Raw genomic sequence first — 22,921 nt, forward strand, 5'->3', positions numbered from 1 at the left:
GACATGTTTCACAAAGATGACGACAGCAGCAGCACTTCATCTCACAGGTCTGTCATTTCTGAAACATGCTTTGTTTTTACTTGATAAATAAATGACTTCAACTTTCAGAAAATAGCCTGCAGATTAATCATGAGCATAACAGTCGCAGCACAGATTTAACTCAAGTAGTTATTTAATTATTGGCAACTTTATTAGTCATATATGTTGCCTGTGGACAAATGTCTGTATTTCACGTGTTCAGCTGACCTGCTTTGAATTCATTTGATTCACTGAAGAGCACCAGTTAAAGGCGTCTCCGGTTGCTTTACATTTACCACCAAATGACATAATTCTTTCTGGTAAATCTCAGAGGAAACTGCACACATGTAAAATCATCCAACATTTTAATAATCGTCTAAATTCGTGACCAGCGGTGACGTCACCTGACTTGCGTGTCCCCCAAAAGTTTGGATTAAAAAAAAAAGAAAAGAAAAAACACAAAACGGCACAAATCCTGTGAGCACACTCGTACAGAGACACTGTTGGAAGTGAAATACAGCGTTTGTGTCCACACGGAGCGGCAGGAGTCTGAAGGAACTGGCGTGCTGCTCATTAACAGACGTACACAGAAGGTGATTAAACAATGTACGACAAAGTTCCACATTTAGGACGTTTACATCAGAAAATAACCAAGTCTGTTTCGTCAGCAGTTCATTCTGATTTCAGAGGAACAACACGGAGAGAAACAAGGAGAGCAAAGAGGTGGAGTACAGGTGGAGTCCGGCTGCTCTCTCCTTCTCCAGCTTCCTCTCGCTGTCCAACGGGAAGACTGAACATCACAGCGAGACGACGTAAAGACACACGTTTTGTAAATGGAGTTTTGAGCTGGATTTGACATTGAAGCTGAGCTGCATCCGGACGATGAAGAGCTCGAAGCGCTGGTCCCGAGCAAGGCGTCGATACGACCGCCGGGGTTGAGGGTTCAGCTCTCAGAGGACGCCGAGGCCTCGCCACGTCACACAGTTTGCGAAGTTATGAAACGAAGAGGCCGGCAGTGTCCAACACCTCCACAGTAACACAGGAATGATTCATTGATGATCTACAGAGCGGCTGTGAGAGGAAAGAATCTGATTGGGTTCCCAGGGGTGAGTTTCCCATGATGCTCTGTTGCATCCTGACAAGGACACAACTGAGAAATTATGCACATTTGAGAAGCTTTTTTTTTTTTTGGCGACTGGTTATCAGGACAGATTTTTTTATGTTCATCAACAGGAGCCTGGATGGATTGTGAGCCAAAGGGCAACTGGATGCAGCAGCTCATTCACATGTGAACTATATGCTGTATTTGGGGATTTGAGGGTATTCAAAGTTTCTTCGCTGCATCGTTTGAGTCACACTGTGGTTATTTTGAGTCTCTTTTTATTGAGCTGAACATCTCTACTTTTAACTGACAACAAGAATGTTCACAGTTCATACAGGGGCCCCTTGACCTTTTGGGCCCCTGAGCCTGTGCTTGGTGGGCCCCTCCAATAATCCATCCATGGACCGCAGGTACATAATAAGAAACAGTAAAAGAAAACCCACCACACTGGCCTCAGATCTGCAGTCTAGTCTGACGGCTTCATGTCTGTATATTATTGTACTTGGGAAATCGAGTGACTTGACGTTTCCTTCCTCCGCCGCCGGTTCAGCTTCAGGCGTCCGAGTCTTCGCTGCTGTCGCGGCTGATCTCGATCTGCAGGGACGGCAGGTTGTCCAGCCGACTCTTCTTCATCTTGTGGGTCAGACGCTCCTGTTTCTGTTTGATCATGGCGCCCCACATCTTCTGTAACGTCGAGTCGTCCTCTTCCTCCACCTCCTCTTCCTCCTCTCCGTTGCCCCGGCTCCTCCTGCCGCCGGCGTCATCGTCATTGTTGTTGCGGCTTGAGGAGGAGGAGAAGAGGCCCGACGACCGGCTGCTCGATCTGTGCTTGTGACGTCCGGCGCCGCTGTCGTCGTCGCCGGAGCCGAGTCTGCTCCACAGGCCGCCTGCAGACAGGAAGTGAGGTGACGGGGTTAAAAAGAAACCAACAAAAACAGCTCCTTTGTTGACGTTGGGACATTTTCTCTTGCAAATGCCGAAACAATCAAACAGCGAAAACAAAGCAGAGCTGACCTGCAGCAAAGTGACCACAGTGGGACAAACAGTAACTTTATTTTTGGCTTTTTTTTCTGGGGTCGTTGCTAGATGATTTGACTTATTCGCCATCTCAAATGTCAAAAAGGAGAAGTGAGGAAGAAAAGAGGACGACAGGAAGCAGGTTGTTTCGTCCATACCTGTCTTTCTGTCTTTGGATGAATTGGAGAAGTGGCCTCTGTTGTCTTGGCTAGCCACGCCCAGTCTGCGATGCACGTCTCTGATTGGTTCTCTCGCTGGAGGCGTGTCTCTGGGGGAGACGGGGGAAGGGGAGCGTCGCCTGTCTGGAGAGTAACGTCTTTTCCCCAACCGCTGCCGCACATCTACAAACACAGTCAGTTAAGATTCTGGACTTTCTCACAGCAGCAGGTGAAAAATAAATATTCTGGATTAAACAGCAGACCTGTTTTTCCACTGGTGGCCACCGGGGGGGGCTGTCTGTGCTGAGAGTGTCCCTGTCTCTTCTCCTCCAGCAGCTGTCGGACGTCTGTCACTTTGGTGGGCGATGCAGATTTGGGTCTACTCTGTGACCCCGAGCCCCCGATCCTGTTCCTGCTCACCAGACAAAAAAATAAATAAATAAATAAACTTTAAAAACAAGAACATGTCGATACTTTTATAGGTTCACCAAGTTAAATCAAGACTTAGAGACCTTTAAGACCTTTGAGTTAATTAGTTTCATGACCAGGCTGTCCTAAACATGAAGGTCAAGTGGAAACCCGTCAAGACAATATGGACTAGAATTATTTATTCAGGCTGCATCACATTTTTTGTGAATAACAAAAATTCCTGATAATGTAAATAACTAAATGAATGTGACCTTGAACCAATGACTACTGTCATTTCTGTGGTAGAACTCAGACAGGTGAGAATGAAACTCTGACCGGATGCTCTTCAGGTGAGAATCCAGCTCGTCAGCATACATCGTCATCTTCTTGCTCTTCTTCGGTGATGGCGTGGAGATCATCTTCAGCTCCAGGTCGTAGTCCATCTCGTCCGACTCCGACCAGGGAGACGGGGAGCGCTCGGCCCGGCTGCGAAGCCCCGCCCCCAGCGAACGAGAGACACCGCCCCTTTCGCCTCTCTCCCGGTCGCCTCGCTCTTTGTACTCCACCACTCTGTCGTCCGAGTCCATGTCCTCGTCGCCGTCGTCATCCTCCTCTTCCTCCTCTTCCTCCTTAATGGGCTCCTCTGGGAGGTTGACCAGATCAGCTGAGGGGAGAGAAGAAGAAGAGGAGTCAGACTGAAAGCTGTTGGTTCGATGAATGATTTCATTTTTTAAAAAACTATGAATGTTTTCAACAAAAACAACAACAAACAAAAACAGTGTTGATGTTCAGCTCAGCGACTCTTTAAAGTGTCTGAAGGACTTTCTGAACCGAAATGAACTGTTTGTTTTACCGGAATGTCGGTGTGTGTATGGAGGTGTGTGTCCCATGCTGTCTCCAATCAGAGGCTTCTTGCTCTTGATGACGTCTCGCTGGATCCGCCGGTTATGATACCTCCTCTTCCTGAAGAGACGGATGACAAACAGACAATTTTTTTAAGGTCATCTTCGACAGAAGATGACCTTACAGAAGAACTGAGAAAACGTGAAAAACAGCGGACGTCTTCTGACGATCTGCTGACATGAGGAGACGATCATGTGACACACAGAGTTAAGAGCCTATCAAACTGTTTCGATTACGACCTGGACACACCAGGATTTAAAATGAATATTAAAACATGTTTTTTTGACTCTGCTGGTTTAGATCTGAACTGGTCAATCATCCAGTAAAATGTAAAAAGTAAAGATGATCAAATCTGTTCAGAGTTTATTCCTGGATGGCATCAAAGTCAAAAGAAACAAATCAATTCAGTGAACCAATCAGTGAACCAATCAGTGAACCAATCAGTGAACCAATCAGTGAACGGCATTTGAGTCTCACCAGGAGTTGCTGAGGATTCCCTTCATGCCTCCATAGTTTGGGTTTCCGTACTTCATGTAGTATCTGCTGCGACGAGCAGCGCCAAGCTCCTTCTTATCATCTGGAGACAAAAACACAGAATCAGGGAAAGTCTTTGTGTTTTAATCAAACCTTTATTACTTTGTCTCGTCGTCACGGGGGTGTCTGTCAACTATTCTGTTAGTTGCAATCTGCAACCTCACCACTAGATGCCACTAAATCTTTGACACAGAATGGTGTTAATAAAACCTGATGGAAGGGGGGTTGCAGGTAAGGGCTATTTAAAAAAAAAAGGGGTGTGTGTGTGTGTGTGTGTGTATGTGTGTCACACCTTGTGTGGCGAACCGCAGGAAGAGTTTGTTTCCTTTGAAGGGTTTGATGGCCGGTCGCAGGTCGTTTCTCAGGAGAGACTCTCTTTCCGCTCTCGACAGGTCGTCAATCTGAGACACACCAATCACCGTTTAGGTGTTGGAACTGATCAATAAACCTGATCGCCGTGTGTTTGAGTTATTTGCGTAAACTCTACCTGACCGCCTGTCGCCTTTCTTTTCCCCTCGGTCTCTCCGTCGCTGTCTTTCCCCTCGATCTCCTCGCTGCTCTTCTTCGCCGTCTCGTCTTCGTCCACCTCGCCCTCTTCCTCTTCATCATCCTCGTCGTCTGAGCCGTGACCCCGACGACCTGCAGGGTGCAAAACACACTTTTGCTTTCAACAAATTCAGTTCTTTTCCCCGTAAGAACTTGTAGAGTGTATTTGTGTACACAGACTGACCTTTTCTCTGTTCGTCAGACTTGTCGGTGCACTCCGTTTCTGTGGTAACAGCATCCGGGTCGGGCATCCGGCTGCTGTTGATGAGGGCTCGGACAGATGTGTTGTCATCGAGCCAAACCACATTACCTACGAAACAAGTAGGCAGTGTTCAGGCACACAAGAGCTGTGCTTTACCTGGTCCTGAGATTAAACTTCATACATGAACTCCTGTAAGTTTGATATCCGTACATGACAACAACGCTCCAGGCTCATTTGAGGTTCAGCATCAGAGTTGATCTGGCCAATTTTAACAGATCATAGGCTAAAATGGACAATGGAGTGTCCCTGCAAGGATGGTGAAACATAGGTATGTGCGCAGGTTTACATGTGTTACTCACAGGACGTGTCATCGATCCACTCGATGTGTGCTGGAGGATATTCCTTGAAATATCCAAAGACGTCCTGGGTGCTCATGTCGTCCACGCCAGTCACGTGGATTGCCTCCATGCGCAGTCTGGGGATAGCTGAGCACCATAGAAGAATAAGACAACAGGTTGAACAAATGCACAGTCAATACAAACAGGGTCCTGTAAACACCCATAAACAATCTGTGACACTAAGGACTCGGTGGTCGTGTGCAGGTTCGGTGAGTGTTGGATCTCTTACCTTTCTTCATGATGTCTTTATCCAGAAAAACAGTCATCGGAGTGACGCTCTCCTCCCCACAGAAATGGAAACGCCTCGCTCGCTTCTCTTTTCTCTCAATCGCCTCCTGATAAAAACACACACATACGTTTAAGACATCACTTTCTGTATGTTCATTACCTCAATTGAAGGTGCAAGAAACTGAAGAACATGTTTACAACTTTTGTTTTGTATGGGGTGTTGGGGGACTGAAGGTCTCATGTAAAATTACCATTACAAACCTGTTTACATGTATACAAGAAAAAAAAATTCTCCAGGTAGAATGAAGAAACATGGAGGCAGGCATACAAATTAATGTGGAAGTACAATCTGTAGTTCAAGCAGCAGCAGGCGCAGGCAGCATGGAGGGAAGTTTAACATTGTTCAGTTGCATACAATAGCCACACTGTATTGAAAGAAAGTTGGTTGAGCCTCCCTTAAAAGACCTAACCCTAACCCTCCAAGTAATATATAAATATCATTCACTTCTGAAGTTTTCTAGTGTAACACAAGGTATCTCCCACTTCAGTGAAATTCAATTTTTCAGCCTTGGAGAGCCGGAGGATCCTTAAGTGTAAGTGCAAGTTACAAACAAAATCAATGGAGGGAGTAAAGAATGGGTGAAGAACTGTCTGTGTTTGTCAATGTTGGTGCGTTACCTTTGAATTCACATCGATGCCAGTGATGAATGCTCCGGCCTTGTTCTCATACCGTCGGCTCGTGTCCTGCAAAACAAAATCCAGCAGCACAAACACTTCTCAGTGATATTTCTCTGGATTCAAGTGGTTTTGATTTCTGTTTCAGGAGCATTTTCAGACTAATTTGTAAGTCTGATGAATGCCAAACTGGCCAATTCTAAGAGCTCTAAAATGTGTTCAACAAGTGCATTTGAGACGTTTAAGACCTTGAGATTGACTTCATAATCCAAGGAACTAACTTTGCTTATCTCTACAAGTGATAAATACATCTGAAGTCAGTGATTAGGAATAAGCCGGGATGATTAGTGATTGTGAATGTATCAAAATAGCCAACTGTATTCTTTCATTTTTCAATCACCTGAGTAAAAAAAAATAATTTCCAGTTTACTTAATGGAGTTTGGTGGTACGATGACTCCATACAAACACGGTACGCAAAGAAACTACCAGCAACAAGTGACTGAAATAAGCAAGCAAACCCCAGCTGCTACACAAGTACAATAATTTCAGTCCAGACCTTGTTGAAATCAGCAAAGCAATGTTTTCAATCGTTAGTCCATAACGGCCACGCTAACAACTAGTTCCCAGAGGAAGAGCCGGGAGTCGAAGTTACCACATGCCGAGTCTTCCCGCGGCTCCGCCGGCCGCAAGAGACGCCAGTCCACGGTCTGACAAGGCCTTGCCCCGACAACACTTACCGGCAGTAGCTCCTTCAAGGAACGGTTGACGGATATGTCCTCTGCCTCCAGCTCTCCCTCCTCCACTTCCATCGGCTCGGCTTCGCGGGCATCTCTGTCCGACTCGGAGTCAGACTCTGATTCCGAGCGGTCTGAGCCGCTGTCTGATTTCACCGACACCCGTAAGCTACGCACCGCCGCCATAGTGTAAACTGCGAACAACGGCTGCTGCTGCGGTTGTTGTCGTAACCCGGCAATGATTCTCTGTCCTCCTCTTTCTTCTTCGTCGATGTTGTGATGGTTACGTTACTCCGGAATATTAGCGCCCCCTCGTGAATGTTGTTGCATTTTCATCGCGTCATTCTTCAGTGTCATGCCTAACATCTTTTTGCGTGGTATCTAATTTAATTGATGTATTTTATATAATGTCTTTGCTTGGCTGTACTTAGGTACAGCAGTACTTTGAGCCAAATGCTAACATCAGCATGCTAATGTGTTGATGGTAGTGGTGACGTTAAACAGGTGTGATGGTTACCATGTTCACCATCTTAGTTTAGCATTGTTAGCATGAAACGTACTCGTAATGCAGTATTTTCATAGTGTGGTATTAGTATTTTTACTTAAGTTAAAGATCTGAACACTTCCTCTATCACTGCATGTTAGATTGGGTGACAGTGATGCAACATTTCTCCACCCAGTCTGGTGTTTGATTACTACATTTCTCCACCCAGTCTGGTGTTTGATTACTGTGTCTAATAATATCCAAGCAGTTACTTTGGGCCTTATGTGGCAGCTGTAACACTGACAGGGTTAATGCTGAATAAGAGATGATTCACTCTTTATGAGTGATTCATTGCTGACAAAACCTGCCACATTCACAAATTCTTTCAAAGTTGTTGAGATGGGAAATGTTGTTAGCTCTCTGTTTATCTGTCAAAATCACACAGTGTAAAAGAAGCACTTTATATTTCAGATATATTTTGAGCTTGACAAAAAGGAACCATATTGCCTGACATGCAAAGTGCAGTCCATTTATCTGACATGTCTGCAAAGTTTCAGTAAATATCATGAATTACAATTAAAAAAGCAATGCCTTAACCTTTTTTTTTTAGGTGGTAGACAAATATCAGAGTGAAAACACACACACACACACACACACACACACACACACACACACACACACACACACACACACACACACTTGTCAAGTTCTCTTAAAAGGACTCACAACTTTGATATTGGCTCCTTTAAGAGAAAACTATAATAGTTAAAATCCAAAATGGCTTTTATCATAATGTAATACAAATGAAGTATTTAATGAGAGCAGTTGAAGGTCTTTTAAGAAAAATTTAATATATGTCTGTCACTAGTAGACAATCATCCATTCAAAAGGCTTCAGAATGCATCGTGTGACTCACACGTGTAACACACACAACCCTTCATGTAAACTCTGACATCCTGAAATATCTGAATTAAATTTTTGAATGTAGTCATTTAGTCATTTAGAAACTTAACAATGAAATGCTTTCAAAGTCTTCATTGTAAATGTTTGAGCAGAGGCAACACATACAGAATTAAATTAGGCAAAACTCTGTCTTCCACATTACTTACAAATATTCTATAATATATGAGTTCATAAGGCGCTGGTGGTCATTAGCTTTAGCTCATTTGCATTCATGTATGTAGCTGTATATTGATCACATGTAGGCCTAATAGATCATATGATTTGTGTAGTATTTCTATACAATCTAATATATTCAAGTTCCAAAGGTCGTTTTATTTCTCTCACCCAGTTTAAAATGCTATCCGGGTTGCTTTTCAGATTTTACTAAGTAACTGATTCCATAAGAACAAAAGACAATAATTTGCTTAATTGGTTGCTGTAATCTTATTGCTATAGTTCATACGGTCCTTTTTAAGACACTGGAGGCCATAGGTTTTGCATATTTGCATACACATATGTTTATATAAATGAATGGTCATATGTAGGCCTACAATTGTACACCACGTTTAGTCGTTGTTTTTTTTTCATATATTTCAATATATCCCATCGTAGCGTTGGAATTTACACGTATTCCATAAGATAGGTTCAGTATCATATTGCAATATTAATCTTGAAAACCTACATTTAAACCCCAAAGCTAATGTTAGGAGTGAGACGCCATGCTTTGGCCTCGTGTTGTTATGTTCGCAAACATGTTTTAGCAATGTCTTTCGTTATGTAAGAATAGAATCACATTACTTAAATCTGATTGGCTACTTTGTGTGGCTGTTATTTTATCGAACCAATGAAAATCAAAAACTTGACCCAGGCGGCCAGACACCAGCCAATGGAACTACATCTACGTCACGTCCGATATTACATTAGAGTGACGTCTAAGTTCTTCAGTTACAGTCGCCATCTTCTTGTCGTTGAAGTCGGACAGAAAAGGAGGATAGGCGGCGGCTGAATTATATCTCAAACCCGGCGTTATTTTGTACCAAGTCAGGGCCGAACAGATAGTTACATGAGTACATGGACTGCCTGCTAATCAATGGTTGTGGTATCGATAAGGCTGATGTAGGTGTTCCTCGGTCGCTTAGCTCAAAGATGGACGACAAAGCGGCAAGGGAAGATGCCTGCCGAGAGTATCAGTCCTCCCTGGAAGACCTGACCTACAACAGCAAGCCGCACATCAACATGCTGACCATTCTGGCCGAGGAAAACCTCAACTTCGCCAAGGATATCGTCGCAATTATTGAAGCGCAAATAACTAAGGTTTTTATAAATATAGAATACTTTCAATTTCAGATGTTTTATTTCGATGTATGGAGTAGGCCCAATCGACGATGTGCCGTTGGCTACGGTAGCTACTAGCTAAACATGGCGGCAAGCGTTGTGTTACACGACATGTCACCTAGCTACGTTACGTTCCGTTGTTGTCCTGGTTAGCAACACTGTCGAGTGGCACAACTATCTTTTCACTCAGTTTTTGTGTATTAAAGTGAAACATCGTTTATCAGTTAATATATCTAGTTTGTTTCAAAAGAATAAATGCTTTTTTATTAATTATTCTGTCGAAAGTCGTTGTCGAAATTAGCTGTAACTTGGTGTGCTCTCGGGCCCAACGGAAGTGAAAATCCACCGTAAAATAGTTAACTCCTAAGTGACGATGGTATTACTTTTATTGAATTTCACAATGAAGCTAATGTTGACCAGTTACCGTAACGTTAAATACACTGACCCAATGTAACGTAGAGGATTTGTAGATAAATTGATTTAAACTTTTCAGACTTCACTACATCGTTGGCAGCGGAATAATAGTAGTAATAATAATAGCAATTATACTGAACACTATCACATCATAATTAATCGGAATACATTTAGTAATTAACACAACGTGCGCAGTAATATATTCAGACTGATAACGGACACAACGAATTGAGCAACATTGCGTTTGTTATGGAAGCAGGCAAAACAAAAGTACAAATAACTTTAAACGAAGATAGCTGGATATATAAAATGAGGAGACGACATTGTTGATGTTTATGTGCTAATTTGTCTGAGACAGTCCAGTAAGCTCATAAATGTGCTTCTGGAGTACAATACAGACTTGAAGAACAAGAAATATTATACTCAGCTAGTTTTAGCATCATAGTGGTTTTAGATTGATTTATCACAATGATTAGCCAGAAGAGCCTCGTGCAGTCGATCAGTGAGCCCAGGAATTGGTAGAATTAGCTGTGTCAGTTACGGTGGATTTTGACTTGATATACGCAGCCCTGGCTGTTTTGGCAATTCGTCACTGTATTCTAGTCATATCTGTTGATTGAGGCCAAGCCACAGCAATGTTTTAAAATGGTTTTCAGTCAGACCTATTGTTAATGAATAATGTCGTCTAGCTGTTGTTAAACACAGAAGACAAGGCCTCTTTAAAGTCCTTTCCACTTTCTATAGAAATGCATTTCAGTCAGCAGTTTGCCTCAGTTACCTCTGTGGTCAGTGTTTGCACTTCGCCGCCTATCGAAACAAAGCTTTGGTCACTTGAAGCCTGGTCCGATCGGAAAACACGTTTTCTGCATTAATTCAGTAGTGAATTTTGAATAACTGAATTGTCATTGAATGGTTAAAATGTTATAATAAAAAATGTGAAATGTGCTTTTTGTCATTTTTTATTTCCCAGTGTAATTTATTGGTATGACTCTGGTTTACATTTACACAGCTGAGTTTGACTCAGCTTGTTTGGACTAGTTGTACAAACTATTTGCTCAACTAACGCTGCGCAGTTCAGTAACAGTAGACTCCTGCTTAAGTGTGCAGAGTTTAAATGCAGTTCGCAGGTTCTTTAAATGCCCATAGACCACTTGTTCTATTTTCTAATGGGTTATTTATGTTCTTAACAACCAAGGGGAGAAAAACATTTTGAGGGGTGAAACTTTGAAAGAGTGAGTGAATAAAACTTGTTGGGTGTGGAGCTAAAAAGAAAAACTTGACATTTCATCTGGGTAAAGTACAAAGAGTGGTTTAAAGAAAAAAACCCTCTTTGGAGGTAAAGAAGTTGCAGAGGACTGGACTCCGTTTTTTAATGGATATGTTTTTTTCTCTCCTGACTCTGGGGAAGGATCTTCCTGAGAACTATCTCTACAGACACTGAACTGACTGACTGAAGATTTTTCCACATATTGTTTTTGGATCGATCACAATTGTCAAGGTGTTGCAAAGGAGTTTATTGGAGTATTTTTTCCTCAGTTTTATTTTGATTCCAGACTGAAGAAAAATCTGGACTGCTTTTTTCCCCCCCTCCCTTTTCAACTCAGTTATGTTGAGACTTTTGCTTTTTCCACACTTGGCACAGACTGTATTTTTGGCCTTTCCACACTTGAAAATTTCACGCAGCGGGTGGCAAGGGGTGGGCAGTCGGCCCTGTTAGTCCTGTCAAGTTGTAATTTGATCTTTTGTTCTGAAATGTTGTTTTTTAACCCCTGTTGTTTTCTAAACTTGTTGAGTTCTCTATTGCTCCAGGCCCCATCTGCCGAGAAGCTTCCAGTTTTGTACTTAGTGGATTCCATAGTGAAGAATGTTGGAGGAGAATACCTTGCAGTGTTTGCTAAAAACCTAATCACTTCATTTATATGTGTCTTTGAAAAGGTACAGTTCTCTTTGCTGCTGTTTAGCTTTGTTAAAAATTTAAGCACTTAAAATCTTTAGCGGCCCACTTCACTTCCCACCTGTTTGTTGTGTTGCTTGCTTATTATGTGTGATCTCCTGCACTCTGCTCCTGTATACTTAACACCATAACATAGCCCTGCTAATAAAAGTACCTGCCCAGAAAGTGTTTAAAGCAAAATTTTTGTAATATATTTCACCCTTTTAGTTGTAGTTGACCTGATGCTAAAAGTAAAAGTGCTGAGTTATCCCTTGCTGTGATGCTGTTTAAGTGTGTTATAGTTTTTCTTTTGTTGGTAGCTCTGGACCAAGTCATGTCCTCTGTTTGTAGGTGGATGAAAACACTAGAAAGAGTCTGTTCAAGTTACGCTCTACGTGGGATGATGTGTTTCCTCTGAAGAAACTGTATGCGCTTGATGTCCGGGTCAACTCTGTGGACCCGGCCTGGCCTATCAAGCCGCTGCCGCCCACTGTCAACGCCAGCATTCATGTCAATCCCAAGTTTTTAAAACAGGTGTGTATGTTCTGCAAACACTACATCAGATGTGGACTGCACTTGTGCTTTCTTGTCATACCTGACAGTCTTACATTTGTTTGTTACTTTGAGAGTGTTTGAGCAGCTTTTGCAGGATTTTTTTCAGCTTGCCAGATGTGATTGATTCTGTACTCAATTTTAAGATGAAAAACGCAAAGAGATTAGCTCTTTTTAAAATAGATTTATTAAGGAAACTGCTGGAATATGTGTATCAGAGTGTCAGTGTTACTAAGCAGGTATGCAATGCTTTGGCCCTTCAGGGAACTGTGCAGTCTTAGCAGAGCATGCGCCATTTTTGCTGTCATATATTTTGAATATATACTTAGAAACAAAACAGAAACAACACAGGTTTAAACTGTTTGAGAAATTAATGGTTCCTATCGTGTCAGGTTTTTCACTGCAAAGCTGAATTTGTGTCTAGACCTGAAACAATTTCACAAAGTGGATTGTCGGAAAGTTAAATTGCAGTTTTTTTGATCATCATTTGCTTGTTTGAGACCCACGTTTCAATCCATCTCAGTCTGGTAGCACCACCGACCCAAACGAACTGGGAAATGCACCAGGGTCTGTTCTAACAAAACCGAATAGGTCAGGTGTGAAAGCACCCTATAAAAAAAGTCCATTGTAATTTTACAAAGTTCCAGCTGATGTCTTCAGATGTCTCAGTAGCCTTCATGCATTTAAACCTTTTTAGGTTGTAAAAAAATGTGAAGTCAAGACATTAGCAGACAAAACTCCCTTTAAAATATTGCTCATTCCATAACATGTTCATGATTTTGGACTCCGTTCTTTCTCTGAATTTGTAGAAACAAAGTCAATATGGATTAAATTCTCTTAACATTTTTACAGCTATACTTTTCTCCAGCTGAATCATAATCTACCAGTAACCAGTAACTCGAGCCATTTAACGAATGTAGTGGAGTTAAAAATCTGCAGTATTTCCCTGAAATGTACTGGAGGTAGAGTCTGTGAAAGCAAAACTGTCTCCGTCTTTGTTGTGTTCTGACTTAAAGACTTATGTTGTCCTCTGACCCTATATAACTTTGTTGGGTCTCCAGTCTGAGGAGGCATCCTCTCCACAGCCTGTCCCTGCCCCCACGCCGCCACCACCACCACCACCAGCAGCGGTGGCGGCACCACCACCAGCAGCAGCACCGACGCCTACTCCCACTCCCACTCCGCAGCCGGTCCCTGCAGCGAACCAGTACAGCCTGACCCAGGAGCAGCTGATTCGGCAGCAGCTGCTGGCCAAACAGAAACAGCTTCTGGAGCTTCAGCAGAAGAAGATTGAGCTGGAACTGGAGCAGACGAAAGCTCAGCTTGTAGGTCAAATGAGGGTTGGGTGTAGTTAAGATGTAGTTGAACTGATTCCAAATCAAACCCGTTGTCTTTAAAGATGTTCAGCATAAGCTGATTCTAGGACAGTATGTGTACATGTATGACAGTCCTGGAGTATAAAGTTCAGCCATTTTAGCACTCCTGTCTACCACATTGTAGATACTGTATGTGTGTACGTGTGTGTGACTCATGATATACAGTTAACCAGGACTTCCAGAATAAGTAAGAATAAACAAAAAGTGGGATTTCCCATGTATCACCAGTTTAAAAAAAAAAAAAAAAGATTCTCATGTCGCTTCAGAAGAAACCTTGAGATTTCTGATTTTAATGGATAACACTGCTGAAGCCTCATGAACAATTACAGCACATGAGAACTCTGTCAGTGTACATGAGAAACCCTGTATTGTTTTCAGACAGACTAGGAAAACACGTGAGTCTATCTTTTAGTTATTCATAACTGTCTATAAGTTCTTGTGTCAGTGGAAGCGCTTTGTATTTAGGGGGTGGGCCACCTCTCCCAAAACATGCTGTGGTTGGTCATGTAGACTGAAGCTTGAAAAGTTGTTTTCAGTGATCAAAGTCTTTTAATTTAGCATTAAGACAAACCTGAAGTGACAAACAGGGACACGTCTGTTTTTCTTGTTGAATTTTTAATTTATCAGCCTCCTGACTGCATTGTCTGAAGGCAGTTTTGTTTATCCACATGGATTAGATCCCCAGTCTCTGAAACAAAACTCCCAACAGTTGTTTGATGTGTCTGCAGGCTGGTGCATTTGTGTTACCAACATCGACTCCAGTCTCGACTTCAGCATCGCCGAGCACAGCGCCAAAGCCCGTCAGCCAAACTGCTCCTGTTGTCCGACCCTGGATCCCTCCTCAGGCTCCTCAGACAGACACCAAGCCATCTACCAGAGACCCTCGCCTGAACCGCACTGGCCCCCCAGCTGCCTCCCACCCCAAAGAACAGGCTGCTGGGAAGAAAGCAGACACAACCACAACAGGAAGTCCTGCTCTGACACCTGAGAAACCCACCCGGTCAGATAAGGCCAGGACCCTGAGGAAAGAAGTAATAGAGGAAAAGCCCAAGTCCAAGTCTCCGTCTCCGATGGCCAAAAGTGTCCAGAGTAAAAAACAGATGGAAGCTGAGATTCAGAAGTCAGCCGACGGAACAAAGAAAGATCCTAGGTTGAGGAAACGTACACAGGATAAGAGCGGAGAGGCCAAAGACGATGAGCTGAAAGAGAAGAAAAGGTGCACTGACAAGAAGGAGAGGGAGGAGGCTGCACGGGGAGACCCTCAGAGGTTCACCAAAGGGAAGCTGGTGAATGGCTCAGTGACCAAACACGATCACGTGGAGTCCACAGAGAAGGGTGAGTTCAAGAGTGGAGGCAACGCCCGAACACATGCCAGGAAACGCACCCGCTCGCGGTCCAGGTCGCGGTCCCCCACCAACTCACCAAAGAGAAAGGACAGGAGGTCGCCCAAGACTAGAACCAGGAGCAGCTCCTTGTCCCCATCGCCCTCTCACAAACCTGGCAAGCCCAGGAGGGTCCGCGGAGATGAACCAGATCACGGCAAACCCAGCCGAGAGGACCGGCTCATGCCCAAAAAGAACCAGTCAGAGAGCAGGCGGTCTAAGAGACCACAGGAGGACCGGCACTCTGAATCTAGAGACTCTCATTCCCCAAGGGTCCACGACGGAGGCGGCAAGGAGACAAAGGATGCTACTCACCGCTGGAGGAGCGGCTGGGAGGAGAACAAACAGTGAGTCCATCATGTCAGCTGACATTTATCTGTCTGTGTGGAACTCCACTGATCATACAATATTTCACCCTGTCTTCCTGTTGTCCTCGCAAACATTACTAATTTTGACACCCCTTTAACAAGCGCCTGGTGTCAAACCTCAGCTTGTTACATGTGTCACAAAAGACTGAAATCTGACCAAATGTCTGGTCAGCTACAAGTTAACCTAATCGAATTTGCCTAATTGAAAAATTATTCCAAAATGCAAAGAAATTAGAAAGTGCAGGCAGAGAGCAGGTCTCTGCAGATACAGACACCGTCACACACTTTGACAGGAGTAGGATTATTTTCTGAGTCTCTACATTAGTTTTTAGGACAACCAGCATAGTATACATTTTATGGATATCTCACTGTTTCTAGATGAACCAGTTCAAGTAAAAACAAAATTCGTGTGTCTTCTTAAGTCTGAAGCTACAGGAGGACCCTCACGTGAAGCCTGGACCTCAGAGACACAAACCATACAACACCCCGACTCGCCCAACCACCCCCCGAACCCCAAAACATCGCCTCAGTGTGGATGCTAACCTGCAGATACCTGAAGTCCTCAACTCTGCTTCTAAGAAGGACCTGCTCAGGAGGGTATGTCACTAACTTAAAGATTTAGAAGTTCAAGAAGTGCAGGAAGACAAAGATAGAAAATGATCATTTCAGTCATGTTAAATAAATCTTCTGTCATTAGCCATGTTTTAAAACATAGGAAATACTCTGTTACATTGGCTGTGTTCTCTCATTGTCAAGTCTAGAACTTATTCATATGCAAATATTTTTCATTTCAAACTGCTGTTCTTCCTGTAGTTTCTTAGTGTTTGTGGCTTCAGGGTTTCAAGTTTAATACTTGCCCGTAGTCGTCTGAAAGTTGTTGTCTTGTCCCTCTCTCTCTGCAGGCCAGTAAGCGTCTGGAGAGTGGCGAGATTTCCCAGGAGGACTTCCTGAACATGGCCCACCAGATAAAACATTTCTTCCAGTATCAGGAGGAGAAGCAGCAGCACTCTGAGAGCTGGGACGAGTCGGGCAACTTTTCCAAGAAACAGCCGCTGCTGACCACACCCCCCTCCACCCAGCCCCGCCCTCATGATGGCATGGATGCGGCAGAGCTGTCCTACTACGAGCACAAATCCAAGCTGAGGAAGACTCAGGTCACCCACCGAGCCACTGGAGCAGAGTGGGAGGGCGAGGAGAGTGCAGAAGAGGGCGAAGAAGCTGTGCAGGGTGAGAAGACCAGCAGCAGCCGGAGCATTGGACACCCCCCGTCACATAAATACAGCCGGGCGCCACGGGACAGGCAAGGTGAGCTGAGGGGGTCTGGGAAAAGGGCAACAAGTATCATTTAGAGCTGCAATGATTTATCAATCAGTGAGTTGAGTGACAAAAGAAAGGAGTAGTAGGCAAACAAAATATTCACAACATAATTCATCTTTGGGTTCAAAGCTAATCAGTAACTTCTTAAACCCAATATCCACTGAAGCGAACCTTTGAAGATTAAATGCTCTGTTGGGTTGCTGTCCAGTTGCTGCACGGTTTCCATGTGGTCGAGTTTCTTTCCAACAACATAAAGAAGAATAGATTTTTGGAATCTGCCAATCAATTCAAATTTGTGGAATCCTTTTTTTTCCTGATCTTCACCCTGAATTCAACCATCAGGTGCTCTTCTAAATGAACGATCTGCCATTTAGAAAAGCCATGACGTATCAAAGAAGCCCGCTGTGTTCATTGTTGTGGCGTGTTAATGATGTCCAATGGTTAATGATTCTTACAGGTGAAAGGCGGAGTAAAGAGCGAGAGGAACCTCGGCCTCCTCTTGGCCCTATGATTGAGGAGTATAACCACGGCAAAGAGTTTCCCACTCTGAAATCTCTACCGGGCCTTCGGTTCAGGAGGAGAGCGGACCCCAGAGAGTCCAGTAAGTCTGCAGCTCTGAACACATCCATGATGATGTGTTTATCTGTTTAAGCTGATCTGTGAAGCCAAATATTATCTGTTATCTGTCATCTTTATCCACAGAGAGGTCAGAGGTCAGGTTCTGGAGCTGCGGGGTGTCAGGGTCTCGATCAGTGATACTTCAGCAGGGTTAGAGAATCTTCTAAAGAGATCACAGTTTACACATTTAAGTAGAGGTTAAGCTCACATGCTCATCCTGACTTATTCACTAAAGCATCAGTAGAGTCGGATCCAGTTCCATCACAGTAGATCTCAGGAGATCATGGGAGCAGTTGGCAATTAGTTAGAGAGAAGAAGAGTTTAGGAGGGTGATCCTGTTTGGTCCTGATTTAGGTTTCCTCTCTGTAGTTTCTATCTTAGGTAACTTAAAGTGACTTGAAGTTCATTTTTAAGTCAAACACCTAAACTGAGTGACAGAATGTTACATGTGCATCGACAGTACCAGTTGCAGGATGTCTGAAAATGTCTTCATGAGTTTGTATCTGTTCTTTCCAGGTGAGAGAGAGTGGAACTCTCCACTGACGGAGCGTCAACGTTACGACGAGCGTGAGGAGCAGAAGAGTGGCTACGATGCTCCACGGAGGTATGGCCCACCTGCCGACTCCAGACACCCCGATCCGCGAAGGTCGGAAGTACCCCCAGTATCTGGCACCATAGTTCACAGGAAATGTCCAAGCCCGGCTGGTCTGGACCCACCGGCCCCCAGGTTCGAGCGTGAGCGCCTCTCGCCTCTACACCAGAAAGAGTCGGCAGAGGTGAGCCCAATCCCGCGCTTTGAGAGCCCCAACAGTGAGCACTCTGACGACGGGCCTCTCAATCTGGATGCCCCACCTCCTCACCCTCATGCGCCCCCTCCCCCCAAATCCATCCTTAAGGCACCAGCCCGCGGTGGACCACTGTCTTCTGTCCGACAGCACAGCGACTCCCCAGGGCACACGCCACCTCATGAGGGAGGACACCACGCCACCCGATATGATGGGCCTGCACACATGGGTCCCTCCAGACCGCACCCTCCAGGGTGGTATGAAGGCGGTAGCTCCGGACGCTACGATGACTCATCCCAGTTTGACGGGCCTCACCACCAGGGTCCTGGCAGGTTCGATGGCGGCGGGCCACCTCATCACAACATGCCAGAGAGGTTTGATGGATCTGGACGCCACATGTCTCATGGTCCATTGAGAGGTGGAGATGGTATGGGGCAGTTTGATGGTCCGCCTCACCCTCAGGGTCCTGGGAGGTTTGAGGGTCCTATCGGACAGCAGCCTCCAGCGAGGTTTGAGGTGCAAGGGCCTGGACCGGGCCACTTTGAGGGGCCTATGCAGCGCTTTAGTAACATGGCTCCTGGTCCTAGATCTGGACCAATGGGCTTCCAGCAGCAGCGGCCCATGCGCTTTGAAGGGCCTCCAAACCAGATGAGGTTTGAGGGTCCTGGTCCCATGCGCTTCGATGGGCCCATCCAGCCAGGACCCAGGTTTGACATGCCCAGTGTGCCCCATCAGGGTGGGCCCCCACTCTATGAGTCCACCCCCGGACAGCAAGGACCCTTGAGATTTGCTCCCCAGCACAACCTACAGCCCCCTATGAGGCCAATGGCCCCACCCATCTATGAAAATCCCATCGCCCCCCAGCAGAACTTCAACATGGCCCCTCAGCATTTCCCAGAGCCCATGAACCCTCAGTTCCCTGCTGGGCCGATGGCGTTCCCAGCTCAGCCGAACCTGCAGCAGGCAGGAAACTTCAACATGCCCTTCAACCAACCGACCCCTGCCCCCTTCTACAGCACTGCTGCCCCCACCGTTGGCTTGCAGCAGTCGGTAAGTTTTAGTTTAATAGCTGACATTTCTTAACTATTAAGAGTCTTTAAACAGGGTTTTCATCAGGATCTTATTTGTGTTTTTGAATATAAAGATTCATTTAGCACATTTTGTATGAACCTGTTTTAAATGTTCTCTTGTTGTTTTCAGGTAAACATGATGGTCAACCAGCCCTTCCTGCCTCAGAACCCAGTGCCTTTCAGACAGCAGAGTAAGATTTCCACTGTTTGATTTATGGATGTTTAGAATTAGTGGAGAAGTTTGTAAATATCAACACTGCTGCCATCGCAATGTAACTCTTTCTGAATAAGTAATTTGTTCACTACAATTCCTCGAGTGCTCCCTTTGGCAGACTTTTAATCTGAGGATGATGAATAAATTGAACACATACACAAAAACTGATTTGGATGATGGTAAATCTTATACATTTGTCCATGTCTGAAACAAAAATAATCACCCCAGTTCTGAAATGTAGATGCTTTCAGTAACTTCTAGCTCAGTTTGCCCTAAAGTCACTGGTCAATGGTGTCTGACTGGTTGTGTTTGTGTTCCTGCAGCGCCGCAGGTTGCCACTGGAGAAAACCACTTCGGGCAGGTTGATGTCAATGACCTCCTTTCCAAACTGATATCCAACGGCATCATCAAACCCTCGCAGCCTGACGCCGTGATGACCCCTGGCACTGGTCAGTGGATTGTCTGAATATTTCTGTTGACTCTCTGTTGCTGCTGTTTTCTTGATTTGGACCTTTGATCTGATTACCAGGTTTAATAAAGCTGCTTCTTATAATATTAATGTTGTTTGGTTGTCTTTATTTTTCCAGACACTCCTACCGTGGCTCCAGCAGTTCCACCTGTGGAGGAGGAGGACGAGGAAGAGCAGGAGCCAGAGGTGGAGGAGGACGATTTCCCAGATCTCACCAGCTTCAACATTGAAGACATGAAACAGTGAGTTCAGCCTCAGAGAGGACAAACTTTAACCTGAATGTGTCGAGTTTAGTACTGAAAGGTTGTAGTTCAGCTAAACTGTCTCTACTGTTTGATCGCTCATTCGGTCTTCTGTGTTATTTTCTCCCACAAGGCGTTACGAGAGTGTGGTGACCAAGTTGTACTCAGGGAACCAGTGCTGTCTGTGCAGCATGAGATTCACCACCGCTCAGACCGACATGTACGCTGACCACCTGGACTGGCACTTCAGGCAGAACCACGCCGGGAAGGTCGCCAGCAAGAAGGTCACACACCGCCGCTGGTACTACAGCCTCAGGGTGAGAACACACAAACACACACACTTCCTGCTGAACTGACTTTAAAACAACTGAAGGTTTCATAGGGGATCTGCAGGTCTTGAAAAGTTTTGAAGTCTTGAAAAGCTCTGAAATTAGTTTCATTTGATGAGCAAAAATGTTAAATCTGGTTATGATGTTGTGATAAGTTGTGTGTGACTGCAGGCTGTCACTTTATTTACAAGTTCATATTGCATCTCTCAGGAGCAGAACACCACAAATCAGGCAACTGACATAAATACAGACATAGGAAGAATAAAACACCATAAAACAGACAAACTGATCTCAGACCTCAGAGACCTGCTGGTGATTCAGAGCTGCAGTCGATATGTAATGTAGGCAGCTGTCTGACCACGCACAGCTCGGATTGGATGGATTGAAAGAGGCCCGACGCAGCACTCCTGATGTTTAATCTCACCTGTGTATATAAATATATACGTATGTGTGTTTGTGTGCATCAGGACTGGATAGAGTTTGAGGAGATCGCCGACCTGGAGGAGCGAGCCAAGAGTCAGTTCTTTGAAAAGGTTAACGAGGAGGAGGTTCAGAAGAACCAGGCGGCTGCGAAGGAGAAAGAGTTCCAGAGTGTGAAAGCCACTAAGGACCAAGTGGGAGAGGTGAGACTCGTGGAGTGCATCAGGCCTGCGTTCGTCAGCCAATCTGAAAACCCAGTTGAAACAGGATTCACATCATCATTTACTCAAATAAAATGGTGGACAGTAAATAAATGGGTGGTGTACTCAGATCTGTTACCAAAGTAAATACTACAGTGTACAAATACTTAAAATTTTACTGAAGTAAAAGTACAAAATATACTTAAAGTTGTAAAAGTAAAATTACTCATTTATGCAGAATCAGTTCACATTTCATCCGTACTTGATACAGTTGTTTCCTTTGAGGTATTGAAGGCGATTTTCTTTCCTCCTGCAGTCGTGTGAAATCTGTCAGGAGCCATTTGAGACGTACTGGGTGGAGGAGGAAGAGGACTGGTTCCTGAAGAACGCCATCAGGGTCGACGACAAGGTACAGTACAGCACCACCAGACTCTGTTTAAAAAAAGCCTGAAAAGTGCATGAATAAATGTCTTTGTGGTGTTTGACTGATCTGTATGTTTGTTTTCCTTCCACAGAACTTCCATCCCTCCTGCTTTGAAGATTATAAAAATGTAAGTAACTGAATAATAAATAGTATAAATACAGAAATAATTAAATGTTAAACTTTAACGCGTTTGACCTGCTGCTGTCTCCTCAGACGTCGTCGTACATTGACGTCACGCCGTCGCCCAACAAGGTGCTCACTGATCATCCACTGAGCGTCTTCATAAAGAAAGAAGAAGAAGAGGAGGAAGACTCTTCCTGTGCTGCTGCAGTCAAACAGGAAGTCGAGCCTGAGGCTGTTGAGCTTCCTGATGTGAAAAAAGAGGAGGAGGAGGTGGAGGAGGAGGAGAAGAAGGAGGTTTTAACAGACGAAGTGCAATCGGATCAAATTAAACTGTAACGCTGCTGCTGCTGCTGCCTCGCCATGACTTTTTCTGTTTTTTTGAAAGAAAAGGTGTTTTTAGTGTGCGGAGGCCGAGTCCTCAGCAACATAAACTTCAATACATTTTTGTATTTGGATTCTGCGTGACCATTTCAGGTCTTCTGTTTCTCTGTGAATCGAAACTGAACTGAAATTGTTTATTTAAAAAACGAAAAATGTTTTGTTTCCTTTGGGTAAAAGATGTAAATAATTTAATTTATAAATTAAAGTATTTTTTGGTATCTCTGGTGTAACAGTGATTGAATCTAACAGCTGCGGTTTGCTGCTTGTTACGGTCTGTAAATAGTTGAACTGATTGGTTTATTAATGACAGGTAGTTGCAGGTGTTGACTTGTTTCTGGCTGCGTTAAAGGTAAGCATCATCCGATTGGACGACTGAAGACTCCACCTGCTCTTCAGGAAGCGTTTCTGCGGAGGATCAGAGTCGTCTTTTCAGTTGTTTTTCTTTGGTATCGAGTTAATCTTCAATAAAAGAGTCTGAAACTTGTTTGTGTGAATAGTGATTGATCTTTGACTCTGCTCTCAGCTTTATTGTCATTTAGGTTTCAAAAGTAAAAATAAAGGTTTAGTGGACTAAAAGTTTTTGTGACGGTGTTTTGATTCCGTGTGAGTGATTTCTTTA

The 22,921-nt window shown here is 44.3% G+C and overlaps 2 protein-coding genes across 4 annotated transcripts; one reads left to right on the top strand and one right to left on the bottom strand.

Moving 5' to 3' along the window:
• Positions 1–168: 168 nt before the first annotated feature.
• ncbp3 (nuclear cap binding subunit 3) lies at positions 169–7,158 on the bottom strand. Its single transcript, XM_070982272.1, has 13 exons — positions 6,928–7,158; positions 6,193–6,258; positions 5,516–5,621; positions 5,248–5,373; positions 4,871–4,996; positions 4,628–4,779; positions 4,433–4,541; positions 4,084–4,183; positions 3,557–3,666; positions 3,040–3,367; positions 2,559–2,707; positions 2,296–2,478; positions 169–2,007 (listed from the first exon to the last, which is right to left on the bottom strand). Exons 1-13 carry the CDS (start codon positions 7,108–7,110, stop codon positions 1,673–1,675), a joined length of 2,073 nt encoding a protein of 690 aa, XP_070838373.1. The 5' UTR covers positions 7,111–7,158; the 3' UTR covers positions 169–1,672.
• Positions 7,159–9,293: 2,135 nt separating this feature from the next.
• Positions 9,294–22,881, top strand: pcf11 (PCF11 cleavage and polyadenylation factor subunit). 3 transcript variants are annotated; one of them, XM_070982523.1, is made up of 19 exons: positions 9,294–9,664; positions 11,909–12,034; positions 12,384–12,566; positions 13,646–13,909; positions 14,689–15,689; positions 16,133–16,307; positions 16,613–17,015; positions 17,485–17,628; positions 17,730–17,795; positions 18,162–18,421; positions 18,581–19,480; positions 19,631–19,691; positions 20,038–20,163; positions 20,302–20,425; positions 20,559–20,742; positions 21,222–21,377; positions 21,691–21,783; positions 21,890–21,925; positions 22,012–22,874. In XM_070982523.1, exons 1-19 carry the CDS (start codon positions 9,422–9,424, stop codon positions 22,255–22,257), a joined length of 4,791 nt encoding a protein of 1,596 aa, XP_070838624.1. In that variant the 5' UTR covers positions 9,294–9,421; the 3' UTR covers positions 22,258–22,874. The 3 variants fall into 3 exon arrangements, with proteins under 3 accessions (XP_070838624.1, XP_070838622.1, XP_070838623.1); XM_070982521.1 differs by having other exon boundaries at positions 18,162–19,480; positions 22,012–22,881; XM_070982522.1 differs by lacking the exon at positions 17,730–17,795 and having other exon boundaries at positions 18,162–19,480; positions 22,012–22,881.
• Positions 22,882–22,921: the final 40 nt, after the last annotated feature.

This window comes from Chaetodon trifascialis, chromosome 16 (assembly GCF_039877785.1).
Source record: "Chaetodon trifascialis isolate fChaTrf1 chromosome 16, fChaTrf1.hap1, whole genome shotgun sequence".
Lineage (NCBI taxonomy): Eukaryota > Metazoa > Chordata > Actinopteri > Chaetodontiformes > Chaetodontidae > Chaetodon > Chaetodon trifascialis.